This window comes from Neopsephotus bourkii, unplaced genomic scaffold, assembly GCF_033783945.1.
Source record: "Neopsephotus bourkii isolate Nb327-2 ecotype Australia unplaced genomic scaffold, CSIRO-AGI_Nbou_v1 NB_1638, whole genome shotgun sequence".
NCBI classification, from domain to species: domain Eukaryota; kingdom Metazoa; phylum Chordata; class Aves; order Psittaciformes; family Psittacidae; genus Neopsephotus; species Neopsephotus bourkii.
In genome coordinates, this window is record NW_026902113.1 from 8,982,000 (window position 1) to 8,997,010 (window position 15,011).

Genomic DNA, 15,011 nt, shown 5'->3' on the forward strand with positions numbered 1-15,011 from the left:
TAAAGGCTCTGTAAAAGCAAACTCACCAGAACTTATGCTCTGCCTGAGCTTAGAAGCCCATGCTGCACATATTTACTACTTACAGCATCAATGATAACAGAATGTGGAGTCCGTCCTGTGAAAACATAACCAAGTTTTTTTGCTCCTTTCACCAAGGCCCCTTCATCTGCCAATACAAGAAATTCTTAAGATTACTATAGTATGTAGAAGACATCTGCAAAGCCCATACTTAAATATGCCACAATGCCAAAACACAGAAATCCCCTTTTCCCCATACTCTCCCATCCGTAGGGCTGTTAGAGTAGCTCTGCACACACTTCCACAAGAATGTTCACATTGCAGTCCTACAAAAGCCATGCAATACCAACTACACAAGCTTCATAATCTGCATAAAACATCCTGAATTACTGAAGCATTGAATTCCACTGTTGTGGACACATGAAAAAGGGGAAATACTTGTTCTGAAACCAGGGTCAAAACTACGTTACTCTAAATTCTTACAACATGCATTTAATCCATTTCCTGCTGTAAAGGTACTAAGTTCAAGTGCTATAGAACTATAACATTGTCTTATGGAGACTGAACTGGGGCAGTGTCATTAGGAGCTCAAAAACCAACTGAAACCAGAGCAAACACTTCTAGCTCTAGTAGACAATTAAACAGCCTCATGAAGAAGCAAGCAGCATTAGGGATAACCCCCATATAGATATATTCAGTGCCAATTCATGCAAACATAACACCTCTACAGCTCCTTTAGTCTCCCTGCAGTTCACCAACACTGTGAGTGACCACAGGTGCCTTACACAGGCTCCTCACCCCACTCTTCAGGCACTCTGAAGTATAAAAAGTGATGCTGCTTCACTATTCAACACATCACTACAATTGCAGAAACAACCTCAGTTAAAGAGAAATCTGATGGGGAGCAGGGCCCTGCTGTTCCACATTTACCTCCTTCAATACCTCTGTGCTACCCAAAACAAGGAAGAAATGGGAAAAGGGCAGGCCTGAATACAGTCAGTATCCTGCTCTTGGATGTACGGTGTCATGTACCAGCATATCAGCACCCTGTACCTGCTTAAACCAAGATGGGAAGCTACTAGGAACAAGAAAAATAGTTCACAGTCATGCCAGATAAAGTAACTGCTCATGCAGAAACAAATCCATACTTCCATAGATCAGCTGTACACACTGGAAGTTTTACTTTTGCTTCTCACCCCTGCAGAAAGGCCAGAGTAAAAGGTCTCATGAACACAGAAAGATCATAGCCTGACCTAGGTCTACAAAAACATCATGTACTTAATGTTTTTGTAGGGGGCATTCAAAAGCAGCATGCACTGATGACAGAAGATGCCAGATCTACTGCAAGCATCACAGAGGACATCATGCTTTCAAAATCAGTGACCTTTACAGAAATTTCTGGACCTTCCTTCTACCTACTTCTAAGTCTCACTCCATTCCTTCCAAAAAAAGAAAACAACCAACCTGGAGAGGAGGCCTGGTAGATTATTTTATTTCCTTGTCTCTCAGGAACAACAGTGTGACACACTGCCAGCAGAGTGAGGAACTCCTGTATGTGCACAGCTGTGGGCTAGACAGGACATCAGGAGAGTCAGGTTTAGATCACACACACAGAGACAGCTGTTCACTAACCAAAAACAACTTCAGTGCCCCAGACAAAAAAAAAAAAAAAACAAACCAATTGTTCTCTATTTATAGCAGTTATCCTGGTCCCAGAACATCAATAGAGCAGAGTTAAGGGCCAGCTTTAATTAACTAGAATGCTAATGATAAAAATCTCATTTTTCTCATTAGCCATTTCACTTATTTTTATCATGGGTCGGAGCAATCCCAGGCACAGCTACAGGTTGGGCAGAGAAGAGATTCAGAGCAGCCCTGCGGAGAAGGACTTGGGGGTGCTGGTCGATGAGAAAATGAACATGAGCCGGCTTCAGTGTGCGCTTGCAGCCCAGAAAGCCAACTGTATCCTGGGTTGCACCAAAAGGAGCGTGACCAGCAGGTTGAAGGAGGTGATCCTGCCCCTCTACTCTGCTCTCATGAGACCTCACTTGGAGTACTGTGTACAGTTCTGGTGTCCTCAACATAAAAAGGACATGAAACTGTTGGAACAAGTCCAGAGGAGGGCCACGAGGATGATCAGGGGACTGGAGCACCTCCTATATGAAGACAGGCTGAGAAAGTTGGGGCTGTTCAGCCTGGAGAAGAGAAGGCTGCATGGAGATCTCATAGCAGCCTTCCAGTATCTGAAGGGGGCCTATAGGGATGCTGGGGAGGGACTCTTCATTAGGGACGGTAGTGATAGGACAAGGGGTAACGGGTTAAAACTTAAACAGGGGAAGTTTAGATTGGATATAAGGAGGAAGTTCTTTACCATAAGGGCGGTGAGGTGCTGGAATGGGTTGCCCAGGGAGGATGTGAATGCTCCATCCCTGGCAGTGTTCAAGGCCAGGTTGGACGAAGGCTTGGGTAAGGTGGTTTAGTGTGAGGTCTCCCTGCCCATGGCAGAGGGGTTGGAACTAGATGATCTTAAGGTCCTTTCCAACCCTAAGTATTCTATGATTCTAAGTTGCAGAGAGCTGGGAAGCCAGATCATTTCCCCACTCCCCACACCCAAATACAAAAACATCAGTTTTGTAACAACTCAAGAAGCTTCACATATGCAGATTTGTCTGCTGCAAGATGCTGATGAAGCAACAGGAAATATTACTTTGGTGGCTTCCACAACAACTTTTAATAGATTGACAGTAACCTCACCAGAACTAAAATCACTTCAACTGCACAATTTGTGATGAATATCCAGAGCTAACGACAGCTGATTAGGCAACAGAAGGCAACATCATGTGTTCTTCCACAGGAATACATCATCTAGCCAAGCAGAAATTTGATCAATGGTCCCTACACATTCAGCATCATGAGAACACATGATATAAAACATTGTTCACAGAATGCAGTTGCCAGCCAACCCCAAGTGCTTAAAGACACACTGGGTCTACAACTCAGTAAAGATAGTATGGCACTTAAATATCAAGCCTCTGATCTGCAAATTCAGGCAGCTACAGCGACTTGGAGTCTCTCATCTCATTCTTCCCTCCTTTCCACCCCTGCTTCTCGCATGGCATTTCTAGTCTCCCAGCAGTCAGAAGTGGTACTCAGCTGTCCAGCTCACAAGCTGCCATACTACTTTCATCCACAGTTCACACAAACCTTTAAGGCGCTTGCCTGAAACAGCTGAAGTGAACACATGCTCCCCTTCACCAACTCTGCTATATCAGTAGCATCCACAGTTGGTGGCACCCATATCTTCCGTCACATCAGCCGTTTGCTCAGTGACTGAGTCAGACGTGAACTTCACAGCTCTACCTTTGCAGAAAGCCTTAGCTGACTTCACGAACTCGGAGGTTTTGCACATGAAATATCATCTAGTTCCCAAAAGTTTTCATTAGCATAGCATATTTCATACATACTCTGTCTTAACAGAACACTCAAAAGATCAAGAGCATTGCACAAGCTGTTAGAACAAGGTTGGGCCAAAACCCTGCTATTGCAATATTAAAACCATGATCAGATGGAGAACATAAGATACTAATAAAAACAGGATCAAAGTTTTCTTAAACAGTTAAAAGATGCTTCTACATCATTTAACCTGCTGGTGTTTCACAACAGAAAGGCTATGATGTCTAAATTAAACTTTTTCAAGTTAAAACCACATGCCACCAAAAATCCTCTGAGGTAAGAGACCTGGATTATAAGTATTTTTCTAAGAGTATATGCAGCATTATTATCTGAAATGCAGCAGAGTTATTTTTTAGAACCCTTTAATCACACAGAACTACCGAGACATTAAAACCCCCTCCACTTCCCACTTAAAGGGGCCTGGAAAATGCAACTTCTCACAATTAGGCCAGCAGCATTCACAACTGGCTCTCAGACATGTTATTGCTTTTCTTCCCAACCAATCCACGCAACAGAAATAAACTCAAAGCTTTGTCCTGTCCCAGATCCTATTTCAGGGACAGGACCAAGAATACGGAAAAACACTTGATTTTTTTTGGGTTTGTTTGTTTTGTTGGGGTTTTTTTTCTCCAATATGGTGCCCATAGAGTACACACTTGTACAACAAGGATGCACTGGCAATAGTTAGATTTAATTAGTAGGAAGTAAGTTATTATGCAAGCCACAAAACAACATCATCTAGCAGATGCTGCATTAACATGTGTAAACAAAGAAGCAATCACTTCAGGAAAAGAGTTTAACAAGAAGAGTGAAGATCCAATACTTATTTCTTGTTTTACTCCATGTACTCTGTCAGTAACATCTTTGAGATAACAGTTTTACACAGGCCCTTTATCTTTGCATACTGAAACTTCTGAATTGTGTGGTCGCACACCACTAAAACAGCAGCAGCCACAGATTTTTGACCTGCTGGAGCGCAGAGGCCGTGTTAAGAAAGTGAACAGATGCAATATAACTGGAGTAGCATGTGAAATGTCCACAGCAAATTCCTGGTCAGGAGGTTACTGCTGCTCCGTTATTTCCAGTGAAAGAAATGAAAACTATCTCCATCCCAAAATGGACAGCCTGCCAGATTCTCCTTTCAGCATCCACTGCTACAGACCTTTGATGTTGTTCTTATGCTTATTTGACTAGCCCCTTAACACACTTTAATACTATGTGCTCTATCAGCTGGAAACAACCTTTCTCCGGTAATGTCAGATTTTAATCCTTCCTATGTATATGTATTTCTGCTTTCAAGCCAGCAATGTAATTTGTTGCTGTCTTGGTATTTTCACAGCTCACAATGTATTACATGGCAGTCTTCCAATTCTATAGCAACGGATCACCAGAGGCCCAGCCGATCGTGTCAGCTCCTCCACACAGCTGTCACTTGTTTCCTTTCTATATTGTTCCAGCACTGACATAATATTTGTTGCACTGGCATGAATCACAACGGAGCATTCAAATTCCTGCTTCAGAGCTGTGAACAGAAAATTCATCAGTGGCTTCTGTGGTGATATACCCCCTGCAACATGCCAAGTTGAACCCCAGCACAAAACAGGATTCCCACAGGTTAACTGATTCTGCTTTATTGCTTATCTTCTTTCCTCTTCTAAAGCACATTTCTGCCATTTTAGTACTCAGACTCTTACTGATGGTCTTCGAGACATTCCTTGCCTGCTCATTAGTTAAGCTCAGCTCTGTTTCTTCCCACCCCCTATTTTTTCCTTTTCCATTTATCTGCTGCAGGAACAAAGTTTGAACATTTTACTCTCTTGTTCAGCTGTTCACAGGCAGCTCATTCTCCCCCTACTTTTCTTCCCTGTGTGCCAAGAGCTCTGGGTGAAAGCTATTGCTTCTCTCTTTTTCAAATACCCATGAAGCACCTGGTATACAACCATCTACACCAGCAAGGTACCCCACTGGCTAAACTTGCTTTGCACGCTGCCCCTGACAACTTTAGAACTACAACCTCATTGGGACACAGTATCATATTTCTGGAAGCAGTTCCCAGATTACCTAACAAAGCATTATCTACACTGAAAGCAAAGTTCCCTACCTAGGTGGCATCGCATTATCCATTATCAGCCAGGGCACAGACCACTAGTCAGGAAGCTGCATCACAAGTTTTCATCCCTTCATGCTCCCCCTTATTTGGAAGAAACAAGACACCAAGTCAAAACTCAGCCTTTTGGGGAATAATCTGTGCTCTGCAGAACTATATCTCTGCACATTTGTCACATGTCCTTATCTGGGCCTCCTCACTCTGAAGACAAACTGCATTATTCTGCCAACTGTTCACAGCCTGATAAAGTTACAAGGAAGCTGAATAAATAATGTGACATGCAATTCCCTTTTTATTTGCAGCAGCATTAGATCAGTGCCTCCATTCACTGTATTTCCAGATGAACAGAACTGACAGGTTTTTAAGTGAACGGGCAGTAGGATATTAAGACATAACACAACAATGAGCTTCCTCCTTTGCATAAATGTGACACATTTTGCTACAGACAGCTAAAAAATACTTATCTATTTCATTACCAGAGAGAATTATGACTCACCATCTTAAAAAGATGAGAGCTTCCTACTGTTTTATTCATTAATCTATCTGGGGAGCAGTGTGAGGATCCAGGCATGTTGGGCACCTCCAGAACAGTAAAGCTGGTAAGGCTGGAGGACACAGACTCAAAGAAAATATTAACCAGCATTTGAATATCAGAATTAAATGCAAGCTTATCTTGTTCAAAACCACTAAAATAAGACCTATAATTAAAGGTACTGCCTTGTACTTGAGAGAAAGAAAAGCATCAAAGTCCCATGCACACTAAGGGCAAAAGTAGAAGAGTGAAATTATTTCTTATGAAGCTGTACCAGTTTAATTGTAAGCTGTTAAACAGAAAGTTTGGACAGTCTTCAGGAAACCGTTACTTTTCTGAACTGAAGCCTCCCAGAGGTTTTCAGCACCCTAGGTCCTTTACCCCTCCTGTGTTTTAAATTCCAGTTTTCATCCCAGATACCAGCACTACACTTTTCTGGTTCTGCCTTTCTAAGGAATTAAGTATCAGCAGACACAAGAGAGATCCAAACTGATTGCTTTCACTGAGATGAAGGCTCAACACGGGCACAACAACTACCTGTTCTGCCTGGCCAGCTGCTAAACTACCCATCACACATGCTGAACCAATCCATGCACCTGCAGCTATACCATGTGCTTGCTGCTTCTTGCCCAAGTGGCAAGTTGGGGGCCGCAGAAAAAAGTTCATGTGCAAATTGGAATTAGTAGAGGAAGTTCAGAGATAGTCCAGGGAGACAGAGGAGCCTAGGATAAGATTCAAATCCTTTCACTTCATGACCTCCTTCCTCACACTCATATCATCAGGGTAAAAAAATAATCCCACACCAAACAGAGATCTGTGCTGAGTTTATTCACAGCACATTTACAATTCACAAGCACCAAGGTAAGACCATCAAACATTCTTTGAAGTCTTTGGGAATAACTGACCTCTTATTCTAACAAAAGAGTTTATGCCATTTTCCCTAAGGAAACAAGCCAGTGATCGCACTGCCGGTGCAGCTGCACAGTTCATCCAACAGAATCTGTTACAAAGGAAAAGCACAGGCAGACAAATCTAGGTACTTTCTTCCACATTAAAATCCCAGAGAAATGTCCACATGTTTGCAAGACAGCTTATTTTTCCTTGGAACGTTTCCTATGAGGCAATAATTCTTTGACTGTTACTCAAGTGTGGACTTGGCCATCAGTCAATCCTTACGCACCAGTGGCCCAGAAGAGCTATGAAATTTAGGTGATGCAGGATGCTAGCAATCTTCCTAGCAGATGGGAGACAGTCTCACGAGAACAAGTACATGACTTTTTATTTTCAACCTGGAAAGAGAATTACTTGGCACTGAGACAACTCTAAACTAACACTTGCAACTGAACTGGAAAAAAAACAACATCTTTAAGACCAGAGCAATGAGCACTTAATGAGTGTTCGTGAGAGATCACATTGACAGCTTCAGCTGCAAAAGGGCAAATGTTTAAAGTGAATTCATTGCTTATGTGAAGACTGCACCATCTAACACCCTAAGGCAGTTTGTGCTGGAACACTTACCACCTCAGTTCGCTAAATGAGTGGAGATAGTCAGACATGCAGATGGCATCTGCAGCTATTTCCTACCTATGAAGACTAAAGCACTAAGGTAGAAGGAAACAGTTTATAATCTTAACAAAATGCAAAAAAGCTAGAAATACGTGACTGTTTCCTCCCCCCATTACCCTGGAATCCAGCCTCCATCTCACTGATGCAGTTTGACAAAAAGACCCTGTCTAAGCAAACTATCACACATAATCCTTACATTCTAATGGCTTGAGCTACATCATCACTTGTCTGTGGGTGGCATCCACCCCTCCAGTACAGTCCAGCTCTGAAAGATATCTTCAGCCTCCACAAGATATCCCCTTAAATCTTATCAGCCAGAAGTTTCCCCACCAATTATCTGATGGACAAGTTCACACAGTGTGCTCAGCCTAACACGCAGCTGTGTAATGACAACAGTATGTATGTACTCAAGTTGCCAGCCAAAAGTAAACTTGATACATAAGGGTTCAATGTGTAAAGAACAAAGACTTCTGAACTGTCTATATTAAGTAAAACCTAAGGAAGCTACCAAAATCATTTATTTGCCTGCTACAATAGCTCTCTATCTCTCAAAGGAGAAGCTCTAGCCAGAGAGGATCCAAGTCCTAGGGATAGCCCAAAGTTAAGGGGCCATCTCAAGGCTAGATGAGAAACTCCGTATCACAGCCCATTTGATATAAGTCCCTTCTGCTGAGTCTATTAAGGTACCAAAGCACTGTTCTATATAGGGACCTAAAGCAGTAGCCTGCAAGAAAGAGCTCAAACACTTCACCTGCAGGCTACACATAAGCTAGTAACCTTCCACTCAGAATAAGTAGCCATACATGAACAGAGCAACCTAAGAGGAGACAACTCAAATCTTGGCTGCAAGTGAAGTCCAGTGGGAAATCCTTCCAGTGCAGGTAATTACAAAAGCCACACTGGAAACCAATACACTGTCTGGGGAGTGATACCCTTCTGAAAGCTAGAGTACAGGAGCCATCTTCAGGCTCTATCACCCTGAGGAAAACATAGTGCCACTCAAAGCAATTAAATATTCCTTCACACATTTACACCATGATTCATTTCAGGTTAAGTATTGTAAAGCAAAAACAGAATGCAAAAGCTTTGCTACACACAAACAGGATATTGTGACAGTTGTAGATACTCATACTAAACCAGCCCAGTTACAGAAGTTCTGTTGTCGAAGGAGAGCAATTGGCTGAGTTTGTGCTTGCAAGTGCCCTGATCCCCTCCTGCAAGACAGTTTCTGCAGAAGAGAAGGGTCATGTTATTTTGCAAGCAACTTGAATTGTCTAGTCAGACATTTCACAGCTGCATGGTTCCCAAACAAGCAATGCACTGTCTCTCTCCCAAGGACTAGGTCCCTTCAGGACACAGCCAGTGTGGCTAAGATTACTAATCACCAAGTCTCCGGATAAACTTAAACTTGCAATTAAGTCCTACCTCTAACATCCTTTACACAATTGTAATTCCCAACGTTTGCAAGCAAGTCTCACATGAGAACCACCATGCAATGCTCTAGATTACTTTAAAAAAATGCTATTTATGGGTGTCTGAACACTGTAAATATTGTAATTCTTCTAAAATTAAGCTACCTACCATTATTTGCTACAAGACATTATCTTAAAAATACACCAATATCTATGAGGTTGGTTTATAGCTTGCTGGTATCCATACCAACACCACTGTTTAATTCAGTATTAAGACAAGTGGGCAGAAAGGCATTGGAAGAAGCTATTTTGTTTCCTTTTTACCCCCTCTGCACTTGCATAAGACACCCATAGAGCAAACTTGAACACACAAATAGATTTGTTCAGCATTTAATCCCATAGAGATGTAGAATAGGGTATTTAAAAGACACGATATCCAAAGAGTAGACTTACATGGTCATTTTCAATGTTTTGCAGCAGTCTTGGGTCATCAAATTCACATGATTCACTGGTAGGAGGAGGTAGCTGGCTGCAGAGCAAGACAAGCATGTGCAAATATAAGTAGCAACATTTCCTATCTGACTACATTTATTTTGTTAGGTAGCAAAACCCAAGTCCACTGTCCTTGCAAGTGTTGCGAAAAGATCATATGAGTAGTGCAAAGTGCTGACAATTAACAACAATTTCTTCAGAAGACCAGCAATAAACCCAAAATGGCTATGCCTGAAAGCGTATTTAAGATTCAAGTGTCAACACAACTCCTAGGGACAGATGTAGCACAAACAGCTTCTAAGTGTACTTGAAATACATCAATTTCAAGGTGACTTACTTTTAAAATAGATCAAAGATCAATACCCCTAAGCTACCTCTCTATTTAGTGAGTTCTTCTTCAAGTTGATCCCTGGAGGATTTTAAGCTTGAGTATTCCAGGTTAGTACCTGGAAGAAACTCTTACACAGAACTGACTAGAAAAGAAGTGTACTGGGAGAGAAAAGAGAGCAATTAAGGAAATAGCAATATATTGGAAGATAAGAAAAACACCCACAGAAATTACACCTCAGCAGAAGTAGCAACCTATCAGATCACCTCTTAAAAGGTGATCATAAAAGTGAGCTGCACCAGTGGAGAAGCCTAACTCAGTTCATCAGAAAGTGGCCTTATGACAGCATTCAGAGTCTACCTGTTCTAGTGTGGGAACTCAAGTTTTTAGCTATACTTGTCATTCAAAGTCACATCAACCCTCCCTAGCTCTTCCATAGCTTCCTGTTAATCTGAACACGCTACAGAAACACATGTATAATTCTTCTAGGTTTCATCTGCTTTTTGTAGAATTGGACAGACCCATCACCTCTACTTATAAAATCTCTGAATAAAGAGGAGTGGGATTCTCTTGCCATGAGACACCTCCATATCAAGCCCTTTTTCCAGTTTAATTATGAAAACATAGTATAATGTCCCTTCTCCTTGTCAGGTTTGAGCTTAGTGATTGCAGAGTAATATCAAGTCTCTAGCTATGGGTAAGGTTACTGCAAAGAAAGATACTGTTGGCTTGTAACTTTGTTGTCTGCAATTATAAATAAGCACTGCACTGGTATACATCAAAGCCACACCAGTCACTGACTACCCTTCACCCCCCTTCGCCCACTATCTCTCTAAGCAGAAGAGAAGATCCATCACCACCCACCAGCTTGGCAGTAGGCTCCTGCTGAAAGAGCGTTTTACTCAAACACATTGCTCCCTTGGGCTTCTTCCAATCCCAAATTGGAAAGTAGTCTTTATATAGATTGTTCCCGCTCTGCTATACAGAACACAAACATCTTGGAATATATTTACCTGAAGTCTTCTGATGAACGTTCTCTTTCCAGCTCAGGAAAGTGACTGAGTGGTAGAAAAAGATAAAAAAACATTTATTCCACTCTGCAAACCAAAAAATATGTAGAAGGCAAAGATCAACGCATCATCACACAATGATATACTGGAACCATGGGTTCAGCTGCACGTACATTTGAGTCAAGTTTTCTACCTTTTGAGGTATCTAGTTTAGCTACCATGAAACTCAAACATTAATTTGCACAGATTTCTTAAGACTACCCTTTTAAAACTAAGCAGAGACAAAGATTTAGTATTCAAGACTCAAAATATAATGCTGGCATGACTACTCAAAGGGGTCCTTTTGACAGAAGCAGAACAAAACCAGTGAGTATCCCTCCTGTGCAAGGAATATTAAACTCTACAACTACAATTACAGTTGTCATAAAATCCTGTTTCACTTGAAGAAGTCACAGAAACATGGCTGACAATTCCTACCCATTGACTGCATCATGATCTCTCTGAAAGAGTCAGATTATTTAGCACTTCTAGTTTAGTTTACATCATGATCAGATATGTGAGAAAACAACTAATCTTCACTTTGTGTAAAGTACTCCCCAGGTCTGCATCCCATAATTTATGTTGCAGGACATGAAAATGAAAGCTATCAACTAAGACCGCTATCAATAGAAGAACAGAACATAGTAATGCTGTTCTGATATGAAAGTATGTACTAGTTAATAAGCACACATTAAGCTAATGAGTTCGTAAAAAAAGTCACACCTACCCATATGTCACTCCAGCAATACTACATTTCTTGAAGTTCATGATGTTGCATGTTAGAGTACCCGTTTTATCAGAAAACAGGTATTTCACCTGAAAATAAATAAACAAATCTAACTTACAACTTGCAGTGTAAGAAAACTCAGAGTGGAAAATAGTGTCAAGAAAATTCTGTAAGACATATGGATCACGTGTCACAGCACTGGCCAGTGCAGGGTTACTACAGTTTGGTTTGTCCTACCAAAGCTATAGGAAACTAATCAGTAAAGTTTTTTAATGGCATTGCTTCCTCTTTGTCTCTTAACTCAAAAAGGCTCAAATAGTAGTTAACAATTGCCAAGGCTCCAGTGTGGTCAACACAGATGCACTTCCTTGTGCTAGCTGAACAGCCATCAAATTTCTGAACTGTACTATCATCAAAGAAACATCACTGGAAATTAAAACCAAGATACTTACAGATTGTCAAATAATCACTGGAATTTAACACACCAAAGAAATTCAGTGTTCCAAAGAACACTGAATTTATTTGGGGATTTCTCTGCAGCAACAGTACTGTGCAAAGAACATCCTAGAGTAAATTTAAGTGGTAATATGCAGGCAAACAAACTGGTTATGAACAATCCAGAAGTGCAAGATGCACAGCCACAGTCAGTGCTGCCCAAGTTAGTATTCCCTTAATGGAAACCAGTGACTTTTAGCTACAACTTGGAAAGAACCTAGCACAGCAAAACAACTTTCTGAAGCATTAACAGACTCAAGATTCCCACTTCCAACAGGCCACAACAAATCAAAATTATCTGCAAGGTAAACTCCACACTGTTTTATCTCTGCACCATGTAAGGTTTTGAACCAACAGATAGGAAGGGATAGGAGGAGAGTTAATATAGGAGATCGTGATTTAAAGACCAGAATATTTTGCCTATATTTACAAAAAACCTTTTCCTCAATATTTGCAATTCAGTTCAAGACACTGAATACACTATTATTGAAGTGATCTTTCAGCTTTTCACTACAGTGCTTCTTAATACAGCATTGGAAACAGCCTGTGCAAGTTAGAAGTCAAAGTGGGTACCCAAACATCTGATGAACTTTAAGTCATTAATAACTCTAGTATATAAGAAATGTTAAAATGCACCTTTGAACAAGTAATTCAGTTAATGAATCCAAAAATTCAGTCTAGTTATATGGAATCTCTAGTAACCCATTTCTGAAAACAACATATGCCAACAATATACAATGTGCCACATAATAAGGTTTATTTTGAAAAAAACAAACAAAAAAAAAAGCCCCAACAAAAACCCCACAACCCAAACCATAATTTAGAGCTTGCTAGCTTCACAAAGTACACAGATTCAATTCCCAGGCTTAAGACAGCCTACATGATGTCGAATTTTATCGTGTGATCTCATTATTTTACTTGTAGGACTTGAATCAATGAAAGTAATGATGTGCCATTAACCTGAGCCACACAGCAACAGAACAAAGCAGATTTGTACAGCATGCTCTCATACCTTCCGTCTTCCCAGGACATATCACAAACATGACACTTGAGAAAATATTGTCTTACCTGTCCAAGTTCCTCATTAAGATTTGAGGTTCTGGCCATTGCAGGAGTATCTGTTTCAGGATAATACATATCTATGTCCTGAAATGAGAGCAAAATTAGACCTATGGTATGCGAACTAAAACACTCATCCCAGACTGAATATGGGTACCTCCTTTACAAAACACACCTCCATACCAGATGTATATGAGAAAAGCCAGATTCAATTACAGGCAATTATAACCTTCACTGCATCTCTAGTTTAAGATGTTAGTACAGTAGGAAGAAGTTCTAACAGGCATTAGCTATGCTAATCATAGTAAAGTTGTACTTGTTCCTCTAAAATACAAGTAAATAAGGTCTAACAGGTCTGAACTGCTTATAATATATTGGAGATACTAGCTTTTCTGAGAAATTGGTTTGGTTCATGTAGTAGCTGTTCTGCTAACCCTCCCAATTAAATGTAGCAATAGGAGTTGATTTTAGAGTCACTTAAATTGTTTCTTCAATCATGGATGTGGCCTAAAGTAAATTGCCTTGCTGTAACTAAAGACCTGTGATTAGGCATGGCAAATTCCCTGGGTTTGTTCAAATTAAGAGACATCAGTACGGCATTTTTAGCCCACAACTAAAGACAAACAATTTGAACTCAAAGCTTGAGTGAACAGAGGCATCACTCCTAAAGACATCTGGGCTTTCCCTCTGCTGTAGCTGACAGAAGCTATAACGGTACTGAGGAATTTTCAAAAGGTGATTACTGAAAATGAGTAAGCTGACAGACCACCTTCAAGCAGAGCGCTGAGCCTTCCTTCCCATCCTGAAAGCCCAAAACATACCAAAGTGATCATTTGCATAGGGACTCTCTCAACTAGGTCTTTTATCCCCCTCCCTTTCCCAGAAGCTGCAGCAGAAAATACATGAGAAAATCTGGTAAAGATCTCAGGATAGGTTTTTTTGGGTTTGTTTTTTTTTGTTTTGTTTGGGTTTGTTGGTGTTTTTTTTTTAATGACACTTTCCAAAACTTACATTAATACATTTATTCTTTTTACTTACCCAATTTATAAAAAGAGCCTGAGTAAACTTAACAACTTCTAATGTCACCAGAAGACTGATTGGAATAAGGTTGTTGTACAAGATTATAAATGTCAGCAGATTGTATCCAAAGTTGACAGACAGCATTTCTGTGGACCGAAAGACATGACACATCAGCAGACACAACACGGAAGTCTGAGCAGTACAGTACAGGGGCAATCATCTTTCTGCAGCTGGTCTAATCATATTTAGTAGTGCTAAAATAATCAGCAAGTGTGTTGATGCCTCGTATAAGGGACTTCTTAATACTGATTTTGAAAGTACATATATATATATATATATAACACCCACAGAACACATACGTGGATACACAGTGTATTATGCTAGGTGAAGAAGGGCAAGATTGGTGAGGCTATATATTGGAGAACAGAATGCTTTCTGAACAGTTTCTGCTAAACAGATGGTGACAAGTATGATACTCCACACTAACCCAAATTTAGAGAGTTGATGTGTCGGCTGCCCCAATTAAGAGCCAATATCACTAGTAATACAACTTAACCTATCACAAAGTACCTACCTGTCTCAGTGGAGTTAGAAAACAGAAAAGAAATACTAAAATTTGTTCTAATATCTGCCAGCATTGGCAGAATTGAAGTTATACTAAAGAAATCTAAGAGAACAAGTTGCTTAAAACAGATACCCAGTAAATGAACTAAGGCATCCTGCTTGGGCAGAAGCACTGTTATTAATCATGAC

The 15,011-nt window shown here is 40.6% G+C and overlaps 1 protein-coding gene across 3 annotated transcripts in view; it reads right to left on the reverse strand.

The window, feature by feature from the left end:
- The window catches only part of ATP8A2 (ATPase phospholipid transporting 8A2), a 335,578-nt gene that overhangs the window by 250,330 nt on the left and 70,237 nt on the right, over window positions 1-15,011 (reverse strand). For all 3 annotated transcript variants that reach the window (XM_061374620.1, XM_061374621.1, XM_061374622.1), the window contains 7 exons: window positions 14,277-14,404; window positions 13,248-13,325; window positions 11,685-11,773; window positions 10,922-10,966; window positions 9,542-9,617; window positions 1,483-1,588; window positions 84-166 (listed from right to left, as the gene is read on the reverse strand). In XM_061374620.1, coding sequence (XP_061230604.1) covers window positions 84-166; window positions 1,483-1,588; window positions 9,542-9,617; window positions 10,922-10,966; window positions 11,685-11,773; window positions 13,248-13,325; window positions 14,277-14,404 — 605 coding nt within the window. The remainder of the gene's footprint in view (window positions 1-83; window positions 167-1,482; window positions 1,589-9,541; window positions 9,618-10,921; window positions 10,967-11,684; window positions 11,774-13,247; window positions 13,326-14,276; window positions 14,405-15,011) is intronic.